Raw genomic sequence first — 21313 nt, 5'->3', positions numbered from 1 at the left:
AGTTAAAATATAAAGCATATTTATGCTAAAAGTCCAGGTTTGAATATGTAATTAGTACAAGTTAGTCATGAATAAAATGAAAAACTGAGGCTGAGAAGCCTCGTAGAAATAAGTTAAAAGTCTTTGATGGTCTTAAAATTTTTAGATTTGGGTGCTTTGTACAGCATTGGCATCAATGTATGTAGAGAAATGTATGCTAAGTGCGATGCAGTAATGTTAAATACGTTGAAAGAAGTGGATGATGTTCTTCTGTGAGCGTAAAAATAATACTAAGTCAGTAGATAATACATATAAAAACCATCTTCGTAAATAAGATGTTGTGTTGTATTTTTCTGAAGTGAGTGGATCTTGTGACCGGAACTGTATGTTGAAGAAGTTAAACTATTCTCGATCCAATGCGGGCCTGTAGTATGAAAGATAAAATCAAATTAACTCGGATGGTGGAAATGGGGCAAGAAATTAAAGCTTTATGAAGAGACTCGCCTTCTGGTTGGCTGGTTGTATGTACTGCGGAGTTGAGTTGAAGAGGAACTGACAAGGGAGACGTGGACCGGCTGGGACGGAATGGGGAAGGGAGGAGTATGTTAGGTAGGAGGAGGGGGAGGGGCGATAAACAGGGCGGGATCAGGGGGTTTTGGAGGTAGGAGGGGATATCGCATCATAGAGTTACGTCCTATCTGAAAGACTGAGCTATTTTCCGGAATTTTGAACAAATTAAACACTGCAATGAGAACATCAAACAGGATCTTCGTTTTCTCAGATATCTCATTTAAATTAAGGTTTGAATTTAAAAATTGGTCTAAGTGAATGTAGCAGCATTAGGTAGTATCTAAAAGAGGGCCCTTGCTAAGCGTGTCAAGGATCTCAATATCCTGGTCTATTCCGTAAAATTTGTGCTTAGCGTTGTGAATATGCTGGCCAACCGCGGAAAATCTATTATACCTAAATTGCGTTTGTATGTTCCGTGTACCTAATTTTTATGCTACAGCCAGTTTGCCCAATATATGAGCCGCTACAGTCATTGCATCGAAATCTGTATACACCTGATTTTGAGAAAGGGTTAGAGCTATTAATCATGCTGGAATTGTGTAGAACGTCTGAATTTTTATTGTTAGTTCTGAAAGAGATGTTAACATTATGCTTCTTAAATATGTTGGTGACATTATATATGGTTTTATCAAAAGTGAAAGTCTAAAACAATTTTGGTTTTGATTTAACCTTTATTAAATTTGATTTTGAGCGATGCTTAAATTTATTGATAATGTGTTAAATAAAAGTGTTGTTATAATCATTGAACTTAGCAATCGCACTAGTGGTATTTCAATTCCCTACTCAGATCCGTTTCAGACATGGGGACTTTAAATGCACGGTCCACTAAGCTGTTGTAAGTGGTGCTTTTTTGAGTCTGAGGATGCATTGAGTCTTGTTTAATTAAAAATCAGATTAAAAATTAGATGTATGGCTTTTCAGGCGTTTGCTCTATTAACCAGCATTTCGTCTTAGGTCTGACACTAGACTCGTCAGAGTGAGATGTGTCAGACCCTATCCACTGATGCTGGGGTGTATGCAGGTGAACTTATCAGAAGCCTATTTATGAGGCACAGTCTGATAACTGCATACGGGAGATAAAACTCCGCAATGGAATTAATGCCCGCCTAGCAATTCCAAATGGAAATTCTAAATTCCCATGCTCTATTGGTGGAAAAATATCTAATTCCCTCCATGGGAATTCTATATAAGACAGAAGAGGAAAGTCTGGTGATTGTTAAATCTAAAAAATTTGATGGAGCCATTAATTTCTGATTCTAATGTAAAGTTAAAGTTAGGATCGATGTTACTGAGAATTACGATTAGCGTCATTAGCGCATCGGTGGAGCGTTCATCTAAGATGATAAATGTGTCATCCAAATATCTGGCCCACATCTGAATATTGTTGAATCTCACATCATTATCAATTGCCGTGTGTTCCAAGAAATCCAGGTATATTTCAGCCAAAATACCAGAGGCCAGTGACCCAATAGCCAAACAGTTCTGTTTATAAATTACATTATCAAAGATGAAATAGTTATTGTCAATCAACAATTTTAGAATAGACATAAAATCAGATATTTCTAGTTTACTTAAAAGAGTATTGGAATTTAAATTCTCATTGATAATCGACAAAAAGCTTCTCGGTTTTTATACTAGGATACACATTAACAATGTCAAATGAGTGTAAAGTGTGGTAAGGTTGGAGTTTGAAACTGTCTAGTTTCTTAATCAACTTAAGTGTATTCTTAATGGAATTGTTCAAAAGGAATATGTAATTTTTTTAAAGGAATTGTTGTATAAAATGGGACAGCTTATATAAGGGGCTTGGCCTGTAATTTACAATGGGGCATATGGGGACACCGGTCTTATGGATTTTTGGCAGTGCCTTCATGGTCGGTAAGCCTGGATTCATGCTGATAAGTTTTTGTTTTTCTCTTTCAGTTAAAAGGAAAGATGTGTTTTTCAGTGTTTGTTTCAGTTGCCGCAGAATAAATTGGGTACGGTCTTTGTTGATCAGCCGGCCCCGTGGTGTAGGGGTAGCGTGCCTGCCTCTTACCCGGAGGCCCCGGGTTCAATTCCCGGCCAGGTCAGAGATTTTTACCTGGATCTGAGGGCTGGTTCGAGGTACACTCAGCCTACGTGATTAGAATTGAGAAGCTAACCGACGGTGAGATAGCGGCCCCGGTCTAGAAAGCCAAGAATAACGGCCAAGAGGATTCGTCGTGCTGAGCACACGACACCTCGTAATCTGCAGGCCTTCGGGCTGAGCAGCAGTCGCATAGTAGGCCAAGGCCCTTCAAGGACTGTAGTGCCATGGGGTTTGGTTTGGTTCTTTGTTGATCACCAAAAATGTATCATCTGTAAAATTAGTTTTTAAAATGTAGTCAGATTTTTCCATAATGACGGTAGTATTCCCCTTGTCAGCTTTAGTAATGTTTTTTTCTTTCTGCAAATTGTACATTGGTTTTTTTGAGTTCGGGAGAAATAAAAATCTTAATTGTCTTTTAGCGTCCAACCTTAGTTCAGCTTGTAAGTCCTGTGGCATTTTGTTGATGGCGGCCTCTGTTTCAGTAATGAGTTTTGAAGCAATATTAGGTACATTAGAATTAGGCCAGTTGTGTTTCGGGCCTTTGGAAAGAATTGAGATTTCATCAGCATCTAGTAATGTGTTGGATAAATTGATGAGTGGTGGATGAAATTGAGCGATGGGGTTTTCAGAAGTACCGAGTCTTTAGATCTTATTGAAGGAGCATAATGTGATTTTGATTTACTCATGAACAAATCAAACATTTTCTCTAGGGTGGACTGCTTATGGGATAATACATTGACAGGAGTATAACTTCGATTTAACATACCCTGAGTAGCTAAGGTCTCGAGGTATGCTGTACAACCATTGGAAACCCATCTACCACAACGTTCACATACCAGATGTTACAAAGCATGTTCCCTTAATTTTTTTGAACTGTGTATTTTAAGTACCTCATAGTAAATAAAAGTACTGATTAGGTGAAAAGTTTGTATCTTTATATTTGTGATCATTGGAATCATCAATACGGAAAATGAAGTTAACAGATTATAATAAAGTGATCATATGCAGTCTAATGGATTTTAAAAAATATATCCTACGCGGTCATAAGAGTGGAAGAAGAATGCACACATTGTATTTTTGACAAACATGGTCTTAATACATAATATTTAAAATCTTAAAACTGAATGGATTGTTGTACATGATAAGACTAGTAAACGGAGATCAACAGCTGCAAACTCTGTCATGCTGAACACACAATGTACACTTGTCATATAACATAGCAATATAGAAGAGCATTCGAAGATAAAAGAGCTGAAAAGATGATTGCTCTTGGGACTTGAACACACATCACCAGTCTCCAACTGGGTGTGTTGAACATTTTCATCAGGACAGTCAATATACAAAGGAATTATATTTGTTTTTTGTATGCTGAATTGTTTATCTATGGAGATGTTTGTTCAAGGACTGAATTATTATGAATCTGATTGAAAATGCACAGAGTGGTCTATAACTCGTACTTCCTTCGACCTTCTCAGTACACATAAAGAAGAGACTAGCTGCTGCACTTAGAAGCATACGTGAAATCAAACATCCGCAAAGAATGTCACTAGAGACGACCATGATACTTTCCCAAGTCAAAGTGCTACCAACGCTCACATACGGATTAGAAGTAATATGGGAGTACCTATCACGTAAACAGGTACGAGAACTGGAAAGTATGAAACCGAGATACCTTAAGAGGGTCCTAGGGGTATCTAAATTCACCCGATCCCGGTACGTATATGTGTTAGCCCGGGAAACCATCTTGATAGAGGATTTAAGACTACAAATGCCTTTACAGCAAACTCCGGCATACGAGGAACTGTTATGAGAACTACAAGAGAAAAGGGACTCGATCGAGGAAAGTACAGACACACTGATGAATAAGGATTGGATGAAAGAGAAATATGAGTTGAGACATTTGGTGACACGTTTTGCAATACACGGCTTTCACCCCCGTATCTGTGCCAAGAAATCCTACCACCGGGCCAGCCAGGAGTGTGTATGTGTGTATTGTGCAATGAACAGTGTGATACATATCACGTAATGAAGTGCAAGAAGAGAACAATCTCTCTGAATCAATTTTGCTCTGAACAAAGTTCTCCTTGAATTGTAATTTAGTTGATGTAATATGCAAATTTTGCACATTGTGCACAATAAAATTTATTATTATTATAACTCATACTAGTATCAAAAGTGTAAAATTTAGATTTCACAGTACGTATCTATCAACAATAAGAACTTTCAAAGTTCATACTATATTCTTCTTCAAACTAACCTTCAAATCATACTCCAGATCTATTATGTTGCAGTTCTGAAGATTTGATGGAGGTAATGGTGGGATAACCAGATGCTCTGTCCAAGTTTGGGAACCACCTGCTGCTACAGCACCAAAGCTATGCTCAGCAATGGTGATCTTATCCTTCTTAACTGCAGCAGGCAAGGTTGCTCGAAATGTTACCACCTGTAACATAATTTTTAAAATGAAATCGATTATGGTAAGAGAAGAAGAAGAAGAAGGAAAAGGAGCAATACAAATCAGGGAGAAAAGAAAACTGCACATATTTATAAAGTGAATTAATGAACAAATCAAAATTACATAATTATGGAAATCAGCATGAAGGTACAAAAAACTTGGGATGTTTTCTATTTCATGTACGGAATATACTATGAACAAATGTAAGTTATATCAATGAAGGCTAAAGAAATTACATGCTATGCATATTGCATACCAAGCAGCTGAAACACTGCCAGTAATAAAGAGGGATGAAAACTGAATACTTGATTTATGCTCATGTTGCTGCAAACACGGAGTTCTGTCTTGGAGAGTTCTTTTTAGTCCTATATAAGAAGAGAGGAAGGCAGCTGCCAGAACAATAAGATGGACCAGGACACACAGGATTAAGCAGGAACTGAATGAGATTGAGAACAACTTCAGAAAGAACACCACCAGAAACTTTTTCAGAAAGTTCAAAAATAGAAGATACAAGGGCAGAGAATGACGATTGATTTATTTCTATGCCTCTGCAGTTTGATGTATTTTGCACATTGTATGGGAATGATATTTTAATCTGAGAGCTTTTGTATCATAGAACTATTCTTTACCTCTTAGCAATATCATCAAAAAACATCTTTGAATGGTCTTAGGTTCGGGGACTGGGTAAATCATCAATTGTCATTGATTTACATTTAGGGCTGTCACCCAGGTGGCAGATTCCCTATCAATAGCTAATCTTTTTTAAACGACTTAAGAACTAGAATTTTAAAAATATATTTTCCTTGATAATTTTTTCTAATCTCTAATTCCTCTTCCCATAAATATTTGCCCCAATTTGTCCTGTTGAATTTATCTTCATATTATGATCTTTCCTATCTATAAAGCTGCACTCAAACTTATTCGTCTACTAACATCATTCCATGTCATCTCTCCACCAACAACTCAGAACGTACCACTTACTCATACAGCTTGTCTCCTTACTCTCAAGTCTTCCCCAGCCCAAAGTTTGTAACCCTACCAAAGACTTAACGTGTCTTCTTTACATCCATACTACAAAATGTACATATCTTTATAACCATATGAAAAGATGTGTTTGAGTCATCAGTCCATAGACTGGTTTGATGCAGCTCTCCATGCCACCCTATCCTGTGCTAACCTTTTCATTTCTACGTAACTACTGCATCCTACATCTGCTCTAATCTGCTTGTCATGTTCATACCTTGGTCTACCCCTACCGTTCTTACCACCTAAACTTCCTTCAAAAACCAACTGAACAAGTCCTGGGTGTCTTAAGATGTGCCCTATCATTCTATCTCTTCTTCTCGTCAAAATTAGCCAAATCGATCTCTCACCAATTCGATTCAGTATCTCTTCATTCGTGATTCGATCTATCCATCTCACCTTCAGCATTCTTCTGTAACACCACATTTCAAAAGCTTCTATTCTCTTTCTTTCTGAGCTAGTTATCGTCCATGTTTCACTTCCATACAATGCCACGCTCTACATGGAAGTTTCAAAAACATCTTTCTAATTCCAATATCAATGTTTGAAGTGAGCAAATTTCTTTTCTTAAGAAAGCTCTTCCTTGCTTGTGCTAATCTGCATTTTATGTCCTCCTTACTTCTGCCATTGTTAATTATTTTACTACCCAAGTAACAATATTCATCTACTTCCTTTAACCCTGGAACCGGCAAGCAGTTTACCTTCAAGCGGCAAGCATTTAGGCGAGTTTTGCAAGCAACGTTTAAAAAATTCATAAAAATGTTGTTTTTCAATTTATTTTTACGTATAACAAGTCATTTTATTCAGAAAAGGTCGAAGAATACTATAGTAGGAAATTAAACTTACCAATTTAGTATCCTGAAGCAGTATAGACGAAGTATCCAACACACGCTAAATATTCCAAAATAATCCGAAAGTTCTGGGCAACGTGTACGTAAAAAGTAACATTATATGACAGTTTTACTATATACAAAATTTGCACAATTTTATGCTGATTAAAAATATGTGCAAAAGGTTTCACTACATTGAAGCATTGTAAAGTAAAATAGAACTGAAGTAACACAGGCACATCGCACCAAGACGTGAGTCTACATAGTCAGATTCATCCTCGTTACCTTCGAAGTGGCTCATCTTTCTTCCTGCTTTCATAGGCCTCCAAAAATGTTCTAATTTATGGTAGTATTGTTTATGGGCATTACAATTACATCCTGGGCACAAGAAGTGGGTGCGTGACTTTTTTTCTGCAGTCGAACAGACAGGGCACAACCGCAGTTTCTTTCCTGGGAGGCGTACCAGCTGATATACTTTTTTTTCCTGAAGGTCCAGGTGGAATGTTTTGAAGAGTTTCTTCATCTACAAGACCTTCGACAATACTAACCATAAATTCCTCCTGTACAAGGGGATTGTCGGTGTTCAAACTATAGAGTATGTAGGCCCATCTTTTACCAACAGGCTATAGAATATTACTTTCCAGTCGAAACGTTTGAGTTACACGGCTTTAGAAAAATGGAAATAAGTTATTTGCAATTTTGAAGTGTTCCACTATTTTTCAATGTTGTTATTAGGGTTCAGACCCATATTTATAACTAGAGAATTTTTTTCTTTTCATTTCTTATACTGTAACGTCAACCCATCTTTGCACACGTGAATACGGACCCATGTTTCCGGAATTCGTTTTATTTCGTATAATTTCCTGCGTGTATGTATTTATTAGTTTCAGTCACTAAAAGTTTCCGGATAGCATTGGAGAAAAACAAATAGAAATATGTTAGAGGAGGACTGCTCCTCGGAGGACAATTTCATATACCTGCGATTCGAACCTTGAACTTATCTTCCACTTTTATTTCTGGCTCTGGAGGATAAACTCTTGTCAACTTCGGTTCTGTTTTGTCAACTGCATTACCGTCATTATCATTATTATCATCAGTGGCTGGTTCATTGTGTTCCACATCATCGTCAATAACAGTGTCGAAATCACTTAGCCTAGGCTCATATAACTTGCCACTACCTGACGAATTATTGTCAATATCATCGTCAATTCCTTCTAAAAGTACGTCACTATCACCTTCGCCGTCCAGATCAAAGAACTACGAATTTCACTACTTCCCTGACAATTCACTCATTTGCGCCACGAAAGCTAATGCACATCGAACAACCACATCAAGCACAACAGAATGAAAGTCTGCAAAGCGTTCTCGTTTTTCCACGTTTATACCGCACACTCGGTCACACTAAACTACTTCAGAATTGTGGTGTATTTATAGAGTAGAGTTTCCTCTTCAACATGATGCAAGATTTGTCATAAAGATGTTGAGTGTCAAGGCGCTATCTCGAAATTACTTAGTGGTAGCGTAATGCATCTCGATAGCGACTGCCAGTTGAGTAACAGGGAAATGAGTCGCGATCGCGACGATTGCCGGTTCCAGGGTTAAGACTTCATTTCCTAATCTAATATTTCCTACATCACCTGCCTTCGTTCGACTGCACTCCATTACTTTTGTTTTGGACTTATTTATTTTTATCTTGTACTCCTTAACCACGACTTCATCCATACCATTCAGCAACTTCTCAAGATCTTCTGCCGTCTCAGATAAAATAACAATATCATTGGCAAATCTCAAGGTTTTGATTTCCTCTCCTTGGACTGTGATTCCCTTTCCAAATTTCTCTTTGATTTCCTTTACTGCCTGTTCTATTTAAACATTGAAAAGAAGAGGGGACAAACTGCAGCCTTGCCTCACTCCTTTCTGGATTGCTGCTTCTTTTTCAAAGCCCTCGATTCTTATCACTGCAGACTGATTTTTATTCAGATTGTAGATAATTCTTCGTTCTCTGTATCTGACCCCTATCATCTTCAGAATCATAAATAGCTTGGTCCAATCAACATTATCAAATGCCTTTTCAAGATCTACGAATGCCATGTACGTGGGCTTGTCCTTCTTGATTCGATCCTCTAAGATCAGACGTAAAGTCAAGATTGCTTCACGTGTTCCTAAATTTCTTCTGAAGCCAAATTGATCTTCTCCCAACTCTGCTTCAACTTCTTTTTCCATTCTTCTGTAAATAATACGTGTTAAAATTTTGCAGGCATGAGATACTAAACTAATGGTGCGGTAGTTTTTACACCTGTCAGCACCGGCTTTCTTGGGAATAGGTATAACAACATTCTTCGAAAACTGGATGGGACCTCTCCTGTCTCATACATCTTGCACACTAAATGAAACAACCTTGCCATGCTGGTTTCTCTTAAGGCCGTCAGTAATTCAGAGGGAATGTCATCAATTCCAGGTGCCTTGTTCCTATTGAGGTCACTCACAGCTCTGTCAAACTCTGACCTCAAAATTGGGTCTCCCATTTCATCAGCATCAACAGCCGCTTCATGTTCCAGAACCAAATTATCTACATCTTTACCGTGATACAACTGTTGGATATGCTCCTGCCATCTTTCAGCTTTGTCTTCTTTCCCTAGAAGTGGCTTTCCATCTGAGCTCTTAATATTCATACACCTAGATTTCCTTTCTCCAAAGGTTTTCTTGATTTTCCTGTATGCAGCATCTACCTTTCCCAGGACCATACAGCCTTCGACATCCTTGCACTTCTCCTTCAGCCATTCTTACTTAGCTACCTTGCACTTTCTATCCACTTGATTCTTTAATCGCCTGTATTCTTTTCTGCCCTCTTCATTTCTAGCATTCTTGTATTTTCGTCGTTCATCAATCAGGTCTAGTATCTCCTGAGTTATCCACTGATTCTTAGTTGATCTTTTCTTCCTTCCTAACATTTCTTCAGCAGCCCTACAGACTTCATTTTTCATGACACTCCACTCTTCCTCTATAGTGTTTCCTTCAGCCTTTTCATTTAGTCCTTGTGCAACATGTTCCTTGAAACAATCCCTCACACTCTTTTCTTTCAACTTGTCTAGATCCCATCTTTTTGCATTCTTTCCTTTCTTCAATTTCTTCAACTTCAGATGGCATTTCATGACCAACAAGTTGTGGTCAGAGTCCACGTCTGCTCCTGGGAAAGTTTTGCAATCCAACACCTGGTTTCTGAATCTCTGCCTAATCATAATAAAGTCTATTTGATACTTTCCAGTGTCTCCAGGTCTCGTCCACGTGTACAGCCGTCGTAAGTATTGGCAAGGACTAAATTATGATCAGTGCAGAATTCAACCAGCCGACTTCCTCTTTCGTTCCTTTGTCCCAATCCAAATTCTCCTACTGTACTACCTTCTCTTCCTTGGCCTACCACTGCATTCTAGTCTCCCATCACAATTAGATTCTCGTCACCTTTTACATATTGTATTAAATCTTATCTCCTCATATATTCTTTTGATTTCTTCATCATCCGCTGAACTAGTAGGCATATAGACCTGCACTATTGTGGTGGGCATTGGTTTGGTGTCTATCTTGACGACAATTCTTTCACTATGCTGGTCGTAGTAGCTTACCCGCTGCCCTATTTTCTTATTCATTATTAAACTAACTCCTGCATTTCCCCTGTTTGATTTTGTGACCAAAAATCTTGTTCTTCCTGCCAACATACTTCACTTACACCAACTACATCTAACTTTAGCCTATCCATCTCCCTTTTCAGATTATCTAACCTACCACAACGATTCAAACTTCTAACATTCCACGCTCCAACTCACAGAATGTCAGTATCCATCTTCCTGATGATCGCCCCCTCTCATGTAGTCCCCACCTGGAGATACGAATGGGGGACTAGTTTACCTCCGGAATATTTTACTCGGGAGGAAGCCATCATCAGTACATCATTCATACAGAGAGAGCTGCATGTCCACGGGATTTAGTTACGGCTGTAGTTTCCCGTCGCTTTCAGCCGTGTAGCAGTATCAACACAGCTAAGCCATGCTGAGTATTATTACAAGGCCGTATCAGTCAATCATCTAGACTGCCGCCCTTGCAACTATTGAAAGGCTGCTACTCCCCTTTCGATGAACCATTCGTTAGTCTGGTCTCTCAACAGATACCCATCCGATATGGTTGCACCTGCGGCTCGGCTATCTGCATCATTGGGACATGCAAGCCTCCCCACCGTGGCAAGGTCACATGGTTCGCAGAGGAGATATGCAACCTTTATTTACAATCTCGATAATGAGGTTACCCCAATGAAGGTCTTTCCTTATATTAAAACCTAGGTACTTATGGTGATCCCCATGAGGTACATTCACTCCATCAATACAGTAATTAAAACAGACTACCTTCCCTCTTCATGAAACTTACTACCAGACTTTCCCATCATACCATTGTCTGCTGTCCATCTCGCAACATTGTTGAGATCTTTGCAGTCGCTCACAATCCTGTAACTTAATTACTACTCTATACAGTAGTATATAACATAATAAGCAAAAAGCCTTACCTGTGACCCCAGTTCTTTATTCATATAATTTATATGTATAAGAAATCATAAAGGTCCAAAATACTGCCTTGCGGGACCCGCCCTCCAAATCGTTACAGAATCACATAAAGCTTCACCTACCCTAATTCTCCAATTTAAATTTTCTAGAAATTTGCCACCTTCAACCACTCTTTTGTCTAGTCCAACAGTCCTCATTTTTGTCAGAATTTTTGCATGAAAAGCCTCGGATAGGTCAATAGTGATGCAGTCCATTTGACCTCCTGAATCCATTACTTTCTGGAATCCTACAAGTTGAGCCTCACTGGAAAACTCTTACAGTAAAACCTCTGTTAGGCAGAATAAAGAGGGGAAGGTAGTTTCAGATAACCAAAATTTTGGATAATAATTAAACTTTAATTTTTAGAAGTCAAGAAACGTATTTTGAAGTTTTAGGTGAAAGTAAATGAAGACAATATATATCCAATGTTATTTTAATGAACCTAGACTACTGTGCATATTTAGAAAAAAAGCCAATGTTCCATAGTTAGAATTTGTGTTTTTTAGCATTTGCGATAATTGCAAAATATGTTGAAACTTTGTCAGTGTATGTGCTTTCATCTTCTATCACCCTTACTAGTGTTTTTTAGCGATTTTGAATCAGCGATAAAATGCAAAATTATACAATTTATGCAAAATAGATGTGAAATTCTCGGTTTTATGCAAAATAAACATATATCTTTTTAACAATGATGCATTTGACTTAAAAATAAGGTATATGTCGTTAATTATAGGGGGAAGAATTATTACAGCATCTTAAATCTTTCAATGTGTGGAATATCTTTTAACGGCCAAAGAGCAGTGCAAAGAACAACCAATCAAACAGCTTAATACACTTTCAAGCACGTGTTCATTCACTTTACATTGACCATTGTTCATAGACGGTTATTCTTGACATAGGTGTTGAGTAGTAGTTCTCTTTTAAAGTACGGTAGCGATTTATTGTCTGGTAGTGTTGGGTAGAAGCAAAGTGACGATCAAACAGCGTCCCAAGAGTTACAAATATATTGATGTGCTGACTTGGCAATGAAAGACTAGAATGGAAAAAGAAGGTTGTTTTGTGTAAACAATGCAAAAGCAGAAACTAAAGGAGAGTTTTTCCCCACAATCAGCATGTGAACAGCATGGCAACAAGCCACAATAGCAGAAATGGATAGAAAGACAGAAAGGGCAAAAAGCGAGAAACAAATGTTTATTGGGGATACTGTGAAGATGTGCCTGCAGAGTAATATCCCCATCCACAAACTGGACAATCCTGCTTTTCAAGAATACCTTGAAAAGTAAGTGCTGATCTCAGATATATTTTTGGACGTTATTTATGTTTGTGTTTAAAATACATTTACACCATCTTGAGTAATATAGCCTACCTTACTATGAACTATTCATAAACTAGCCTATATACCCCATTGTCCCCCGAAAAAGAACCACGAGGATGCTTGTTTTGATGCATTACAATTGCTATACGACCTTGTTGATTTTTAGGTTAAGTCTCCTAAATTATCGACCATAAATCACATACAACAGATGAACGTTTCCTAATATGACGACTCCACATGGAATTTAAGTTTAGGTTATTCTAATTTTCGACCAAAAAAAACCAAACAAACATGGATGGATGTTATTTTAAAATGTTACATTTTATTAGATCACCTAGGATATAAAATAGTAGCTTGTTTTGATATACATAAATGGAAGTTTTATAGGGAAAAGCTTCAAAACTTGTTCAGTGATTCGCTAGGCCAGCACTACACCAAATGTTTAAGTATTTGTCCTTACCTCTAAACTTTATTATTATTATTATTATTATTATTATTATTATTATTATTATTATTATTATTATTATTATTAGCATGTTTAACAAAATTTTATTGGCCCCATAGGTACGTCCCAGGATTAGATCTCCCTCAAGGTAGTATCCTTAGTAGAGATTATGTTCCATGTTGCGGAGATTCAGCAAGGGCAGAGGTGAATGCTGCATTGGACGGGAAGACCATTGCATTAATCGCAGACGAGACATCGGACAACCGAGACAGACGTGTCTTTGCTGTTCTATTCAGGACGACCACACCAACTACAGAACAAGTTTATTTGGCAAACAATACGTAGACAGGAAATTAAAGTGCAATTTAAGCAGTGTATGCTTAAATGCATAAATAAGCTCTCGAAGCACATGAGCGTCAGTAATACTAATGTGTTTTCCAACGAAATGTGCAATTTATTTAATCCTGCAGTTAGAGGACAAAACAGTGCTCTGGAACCCAAATCGCTTGTGTCTTTGAAGCATAAGTTGCCATATTTTAGAAGTGTCACTGTTGATCAGTTTGTCGAGGGCTGTGAGGCATATCACCAACAGATGCTGCAGAACATTAAAATGGAAAAAAAACACTGACACACTACAAATGTTGATGACACGTTAAAGTTTCCTTCCTTTGCCTCGGCAGCACTGCAATGCATTTGGGCCCCTACGAACAGTGCCGATGTAGAGAGGGTTTTTTTTTTTTTTAAAGCAAGTACAACATGATTGTAACTGCTAGGTGGTCTCGAATAAAGGAGGACAAACAATTGGCATGTTGTACTTCAGTCATCATTGAAATTCCTCTTCCTTTTAGGTCTATAGTACTGTGATAAATAAATACGTTCAGAATAGTATTTTTCACTTTGAAATTGTGTTTGTAAATATGCATTTTCTTTTTTTTTTTTTTTTTTTTTTTTTTGCTAGTTGCTTTAAGTTGCACCGACACAGATAGGTCTTATGGCAATGATGGGACAGGAAAGGGCTAGGAGTGGGAAGGAAGCGGCCGTGGCCTTAATTAAGGTACAGCATTTGCCTGGTGTGAAAATGGGAAACCACAGAAAACCATCTTCAGGGCTGCCGACAGTGGGGTTCGAACCTACTATCTCTCGAATACTGGATACTGGCTGCACTTAAGCGACTGCAGCTATCGAGCTCAGTAAACAAATATGTATATTCGTGTGTGTGTTAATACTTCTTGCAGTCTTATGTTGATGTTTGTCTTATTCTCCACAGTGTATTCAAAACTGAATGACAAGCAATGTGTGATTAAACAGTATGATTTTACTCTGAACTGTTGTATTAGCAATTTCACAACCTATGCCTATTTTTAACCATTATGCTAAATTTGAGAATTATAGATGCTACAAAACGCTAAATCTCTGATTTTTAAATGCTATAAACCATGAACTCTATCCATAGTGCATATACTTTAACTATACAGTATGTACTGTTTTTTAAGTCTTCTATTTTGGTTTTTTCATTTTCACATCATTTTCTAGCTGCTATCTCATGCCACTGTTTCATTAGCAGAACGTCAAAAGGCTTTTATTTTTTATGCAAGTGTAATGGACTAGTATAACTTGGAAACAATTCTCTAACCCATGGGTAAATAATGAAAATATCGAGCTTGATTATTATTATTATTATTAGTGAGATGTGGTTATGAAGTCGTTTATGTTTATTATTATTATTATTATTTACGTAGTTATGTACAGACTTTATTTGGTATAAATCGTGGCCATAACAAAACATGTGAGGTTATGTTATGACAAGTCTGCTGTAACTTATGCATATTAACAAGAGTTTATTTAATGTAAGAAGACTTGATAGAATATACTGCAATTTATTATTACCTGTAAATATGATGTATAAATCCAGTGAAATGTTGTGCAACACATGGTAATAGTCCAGAACAAGGGATCTTTGTTACTAGAGAGTTACAGAACATTCGATCCATTTGTAAATAGATTATTGGAGACTAGAAATTACGAGAAAACATGTTGTGTCATACTTTTCTACAAGCCTAGCCAGGCAATGTATATAAAGAGGCAGCCTTGGGAGTTGGAATCGAGTTGCTTAGAGAGACTTATTTTAACCGTGTTGGTTCAATCTTGTCCGTATTAACTTACATTCAGTTTCTATGAAACACTTTCCCGCCTTGTCAATACTTTACATTTTATTATAATTATCTACCGTACATGTTTCGAGAGCTACTACTCTCTTCTTCAGCGGTGCCAAAACATCAAATTAAATCCTTGGACTTGATACATTTGTATAATACAGTCATCAACAAAACAAATTATACATAAATCTTGAAATCGTTAAAATATATCTGTGTCTAAACTGTTCACTTATACTTAATATGTCATTTAGTAAAAACTTTAAAAATAGAATAATTATCAAATCATAAAAAGAATAAAACCTATTAGGTTAGTCACTATATAACACAAAAAATTTAAATCTGCTCTGCTCTTAAAACTTCTCTTTTTAAGTCCTAATTTACACCTAAAAAGTAAAATAAAAATATTTCTATGTGTCTAAACTGTTCATTTATACTTACTATGTCATTTAGTACACACTTTTAAAAATAGAATAATTTCCAATTCATAATATGAATAAAACCTGTTAAGTCAGTCACTATATGCTAAAATTTAAAATACTTTCTGCTCTGTTCGTGAAGTTTCTCCTTTCCTTAAGTCCTTATTTACACTGCTATAGTTCTAGGATCTTTCATATAACTTGTAAAAACTCTCATTTTTAGTTCCGTATTGAAATTCGTTATAAAATAATACAAATATTGATTTGCTTTCCACCTATTCAATAAAATAAAAAGGTTTTATTGTTTTACTATGAAATTTTTTTACGAATTTATTACGAAAATAGACACATCTCCCACTTCAACACCACCACAGCTTCCCCACACTTACAACACAAGGAGTAGAGGTGCGGCAACCAACGGTCACCATATTGCAGTAAACACCGCTAAACTTTCTCAGCAATAGTCAAAGGGGTAAGTGATGACCATCCAACACGACATTAAAAACAAATCAACACACAACATTTTCACGTAATTTTCCTCTTGTTACAGATACACCAATACACACAGACATAGCAGAAGCAATTTTATCAACGCCTAAAGGGGCCCATAGAGCTGCAATATTATTGCGCAATATCAGGTTTGTGCAATATAATTGATAGTGTGTATTTAATATTGAAAGTTTGTGCAATACATTGTGCGAAATCAAAAATTTTTAAATATATTGTGCAAATCGCAAAATACTGTGCCGTGTGTTGGCAATATTGTGCAATATGCCGTCCTCCCACCAGTAGGTATCAACAAGTGGGGGAGAACGTATCGTGATGGCAGACAAACAGGAGCTGAAAATGTTTATTTTGGAGTTTATTGAAGTGTACCATGGCCTTCCAGCTCTATGGAAGGTTAAGAGCAAAGAGTACAGTAATGCGTTAAAAAAAGGTGAACAGAACGAGGTGCTTATTGAGTAATATCGCGAAAAAATCCTGAACGCCAACAAGCAAGAAGTTATTTAAAAAATTAGTTCTCTGCGTACAAACTTCCGAAGGAAGTGAAGTGGCTTCGTGATGCAGAAAAGAGTGTTCACCTAACAAAATACCGGCATGGATTGATTATAATATATTGCCACGCATAATGTACGTCTATGACAGGTTTGCACAATATATTGCACAACCATCAATATTATCTCCACACGATTCTATTTACTGCACAAACCCAATTGTTGTGCAATAATATTGTACGTCTGTGGGCAGCTAACAACATATTGTACAATCCACTTTACACAATAATATTGTATGTCTATGGGCCCCTTAAGATTTATATAGCCAAATGTCCTTTTCGACTGTAGCCCTTAACAGCTTCTAACTCTACAATGTCAACTAGTCATTTTAAGTTAATGGTTGGAAAACGAAGAACAAGACAGATTCAACGGTCAATATTAATTAATGACCAACGTATCAAAGCCACATGAGGATTAACGTGCAATACCAATTAAATTAACACATATATAAAGACAAAAACTTCAGAAGTTTTAAGTTTGAGACGATTCTGTAATTTTTAACCAAGACTCTGGACTACTATGTCACAATACACTCAGTTGTTCACTCACCGTTAGAACGAAAGATGAAACGCATGAAACCTTTCAGCCAGAATCTCACTGTGTCATGTTATCATTGAGTCTTAGATATCACTGTTAATGAATCAAGTCATTTACCCTAACATTGGCACTGTTATTTTAACCACAACTAACTGCCAGTTCATACATTGTATATCATAACTGCAATTAAACAAAATGTTTTACCTAATTAGTGTTAAGACTATAATTAAGTACGATTAATTGAAAATACATCAAAATCATAACTTAACCTTGAGACATTTTAATGGCTGAGAATGCTCGGTAGACGAGTGAAACATGTCCCAACTGTAAAGGCTAGTACACACCAAGCGACAAAATTGCGGAACACGTGTATCGCGACAAGTTCCAGGGATGTCCTGCGACATTTTTTCCGTGTTTGGGACTGTCGCGATACAAAAGTTGCATGTCTCAGGTCTCCCATTCGAAATGGGATACATGATACAAATGTTGCGCAACATGATGTAATCTGGACGTGTCGTGAGACAAAGTCCCGGGGCACGCCGATGCCAGTGTGCAGATAGCCGCCACGTGTTGGTGTTGTGTTTCGTGTTCTGTTGTTTTGCGATGGAAACTACTCTAAAAATCTTTGAGAATTTACACACCCTCCCTTGTCTTTGGGATGTTACGTCTACCGAGTATAAACACAGAGACAAAAAGAGGGAAGCAATGGAGTCTCTGGCTGAAAAGTTCACTATGTCCATTCACGAGATGGAGAAAAGGATTCACAATATTAAAAGCACATCAATCAATTTCTTGCGCCATTTCGCGCCGATTCCTGTGGTGCAACTGGCTCTATAGATGTGGACGCAGGACATTGTATCGCAACAGTCTAGGGACAGTGTCTCACAACTGTCCCCATACAATGTCCCACGACTTTGTCACTAGGTGTGTACTAGCCTTAATATTATGTCAAGGATAAAATCCTAATGATAAAAACTTTTTATTGTATTGAGTAGGTGGAAAGCAAATCAATATTTGTATTTTTACCTTTCATATAAATCGGAATTTCTCCTTTCAGTCCCGCCCGACCTTGCAAGCCATTTTTAACCATCAAGTTCAACATTTTTCAGCTGGTACCAAATTTGTCAAAACTAAAACAACATTACACTTGTCTGAATCAAACAAACATGTCCTTGCTCCTCTGCTTGCTGCCAATGACCTTCATGTTTGGTTCAGACAAGTGTAATGTTTTAATTTTGATAAATTTGGTATCAGCTGAAACTGAAGAACTTGACTGTTAAAAATGGCTCGCATAGTCGGACGGGAGTAAAAGGAGAAATTACGATTTATATGAAATGTCTCAGAACTATAGCAGTGTAAATAAGGACTTACGGAAAGGAGAAATTTCAAGAACAGAGCAGAAAGTATGTTAAATCTTAGCATATAGTGACTAACGTAGGTTTTATTCATTTTATGAATTGGAAATTATTCTATTTTTAAAAGTGGCATAGTAAGTGTAAATGAACAGTTTAGACACATAGAAATATTTTTATTTTACTTTTTAGGTGTAAATTAGGACTTACGGAAAGGAGAAGTTTCAAGAGCAGAGTAGATTTTAAATTTTTGTATTATACAGTGACTAACTTAATAGGTTTTATTTATTTTACGATTTGAAAATTATTCTATTTTAAAAGTTTTTACTAAATAATATTAAGTGTAAGTGAACCGTTTAGGCACAAAGATATATTTTAACGATTTCAAGATTTATGTATAATTTGTTTTGTTGATGACTGTATTATACAAATGTATCAAGTCCAAGGATTTAATTTGATGTTTTGGCACCGCTGAAGAAGAGAGTAGTAGCTCTCGAAACATGTACGGTAGATAATTATAATAAAATGTATTGACAAGGCTGGAAAGTATTTCACAGAAACTGACTTGTAGTGCAAGTCGTTAATCGAGTGTGTGAATTCATGTTGTGATTTTGTTGCGCTGGTGGTATGCTGACATGCTATTGTGGCAATCTTCTTCTTCGTAGCAGCGTTTTGTTCAAGACGGCAATTTATTAGTGTATGTGTGTGTGTGTGTGTGTGTGTGTGTGTGTGTGTGTGTAATCTATAATTATAAAAGGAAGTGTTTGTCTGTGTGCGATGCCCAGCAAAATCTACAGCATGCACAGATCTGAAATTTTGAACATACATAGATGGAAAGGGGTCCGAATGCACTTCGAAGCCGGAATTTTCATTTTCGTTTCGTTGGCGAGTTATGAATGAAAAACCATCGGTAAACGTGCTTTGGGATATGACAATCCAACGTGCTGTCACCAAGATTAAATGCATAGAGTTGCTGTCGCTAGGCAACGTACATAAGATAGGTAGAGAAGGAGCCATTTTACGTCCAGGACGTAGGAAGCCATTTTTGGTCTTATATGGTGCGAGGTCATATGACGGTGTTGATGGTGATTCATCCGTCGGATCAGGACGTAAAGTCTTGAGCTATTCGAGAGGAGTGGGCTACATGCCGGCACCGGGTTTCATCCTCTTCATTCTTACTATCATATATAATGTCATTCATTTCATCGCATTAACTCATCTGATTAGGTTGACGTCATGAAAGACATCCGGTCGTAAAATTAGCTACGAAGATTCATCTCACTTCATACCCAAACCACGTAGAGAAACGGGACAAGGGTTGGACACTTATACATTTAGAGGAAACATAAATGACACAAGATAGACTATAATAATAAACAAGGAATAATACATATATCAATCAGGATGCCATTTGTAAGTCCGTGGAATAGGAAGCCATTTTCCTTCAATCCATGATGTCTGTCTATTTGTCTGTCTGTGTTCCTGTGTGCGATGCGCAGCCAAATCCATGGTAAACAAAGATCTAAAATATTTGTCATAGGTGGGCACAGGTTTTCATCTAAGATGCATGGCTGTGTCTGAAAGCATTTCTTGCACCAAAACATGAAACTGTCAATGTCATCAACAAGCAACACTCACAAGAATTATCCGGTTTCCTATAAATTGAAAAGGCTATCGACACGACATGCCAAACAGATGAGGCTGTCAACAACACGACAGAGATTTTGAACAATTTGGAGTTACCTGGAGTACCCTCAAACATCTTGGGGTGGACGATTGTGGCACCGGTTATCCTTCTCTGGAATATGAATCCTTCCCTCTGCAATGAAGATGTCTCAAACTGACGACGAATATTATTGAAGCCAGCATTATGACCGAGTATGCCGCGGGCGAAGTAGTATTCCTCGGACTGAAAGTCCATTGAGTAGGAAGCTATTTTCGGCCCGCGACACGAGGAGCCGTCAGCCTGTAATATTCAGAAGTGTTCGTGTGTATGTATGCGAAACTTAGTCAAATCTACGACACACAGTGATCTGAAATTTTGACATAGGACAATCGCTTAAAGTTGTAGGACTCCATCTTCGAAAACAGTGCTTTTACCATTGTCAACTGTACGTGGATTGTTCAAGAGTTCGAAAGGCCAACACAATACAGTATACACATTATCTCCAAATGGAAGGGCATTATTATATTTTATTCCGAAGCTCTAAGGAAACAATATATTTTGTATTATACAACATGGTCTTTTACATGGTTTTAATATTATTTGTACCATCCATCAACCCGGTATCTTAAGCATTGAAAGTAACAATATAATAAAAATAAAATAATGTATTTCATGCATTTTACGTCAAAAAGATGTGAGTTAATAAATATAATGCTTTAATTTGCTCTAAATAAAGAGTTTAGAAACATCTAACGGTTGAATTACTAAACGCGGGCAAAGCCGCGGGCACATGCTAGTTTGTAAACAAAACAGTGTACACAATTGACAGCATCTCCTGTGTGCGTCTTTGTGGT

The 21313-nt window shown here is 37.2% G+C and overlaps 1 protein-coding gene across 2 annotated transcripts in view; it reads right to left on the bottom strand.

Moving 5' to 3' along the window:
* LOC136858618 (arrestin domain-containing protein 17) overlaps positions 1-21313 on the bottom strand; it is a 156254-nt gene that overhangs the window by 80191 nt on the left and 54750 nt on the right. For both annotated transcript variants that reach the window (XM_067138315.2, XM_067138314.2), the window contains exon 5: positions 4878-5063. In XM_067138315.2, coding sequence (XP_066994416.1) covers positions 4878-5063 — 186 coding nt within the window. The remainder of the gene's footprint in view (positions 1-4877; positions 5064-21313) is intronic.

This window comes from Anabrus simplex, chromosome 1 (assembly GCF_040414725.1).
Source record: "Anabrus simplex isolate iqAnaSimp1 chromosome 1, ASM4041472v1, whole genome shotgun sequence".
NCBI classification, from domain to species: Eukaryota; Metazoa; Arthropoda; class Insecta; order Orthoptera; family Tettigoniidae; genus Anabrus; species Anabrus simplex.
This window is presented reverse-complemented; position numbering and strand designations above follow the sequence as displayed.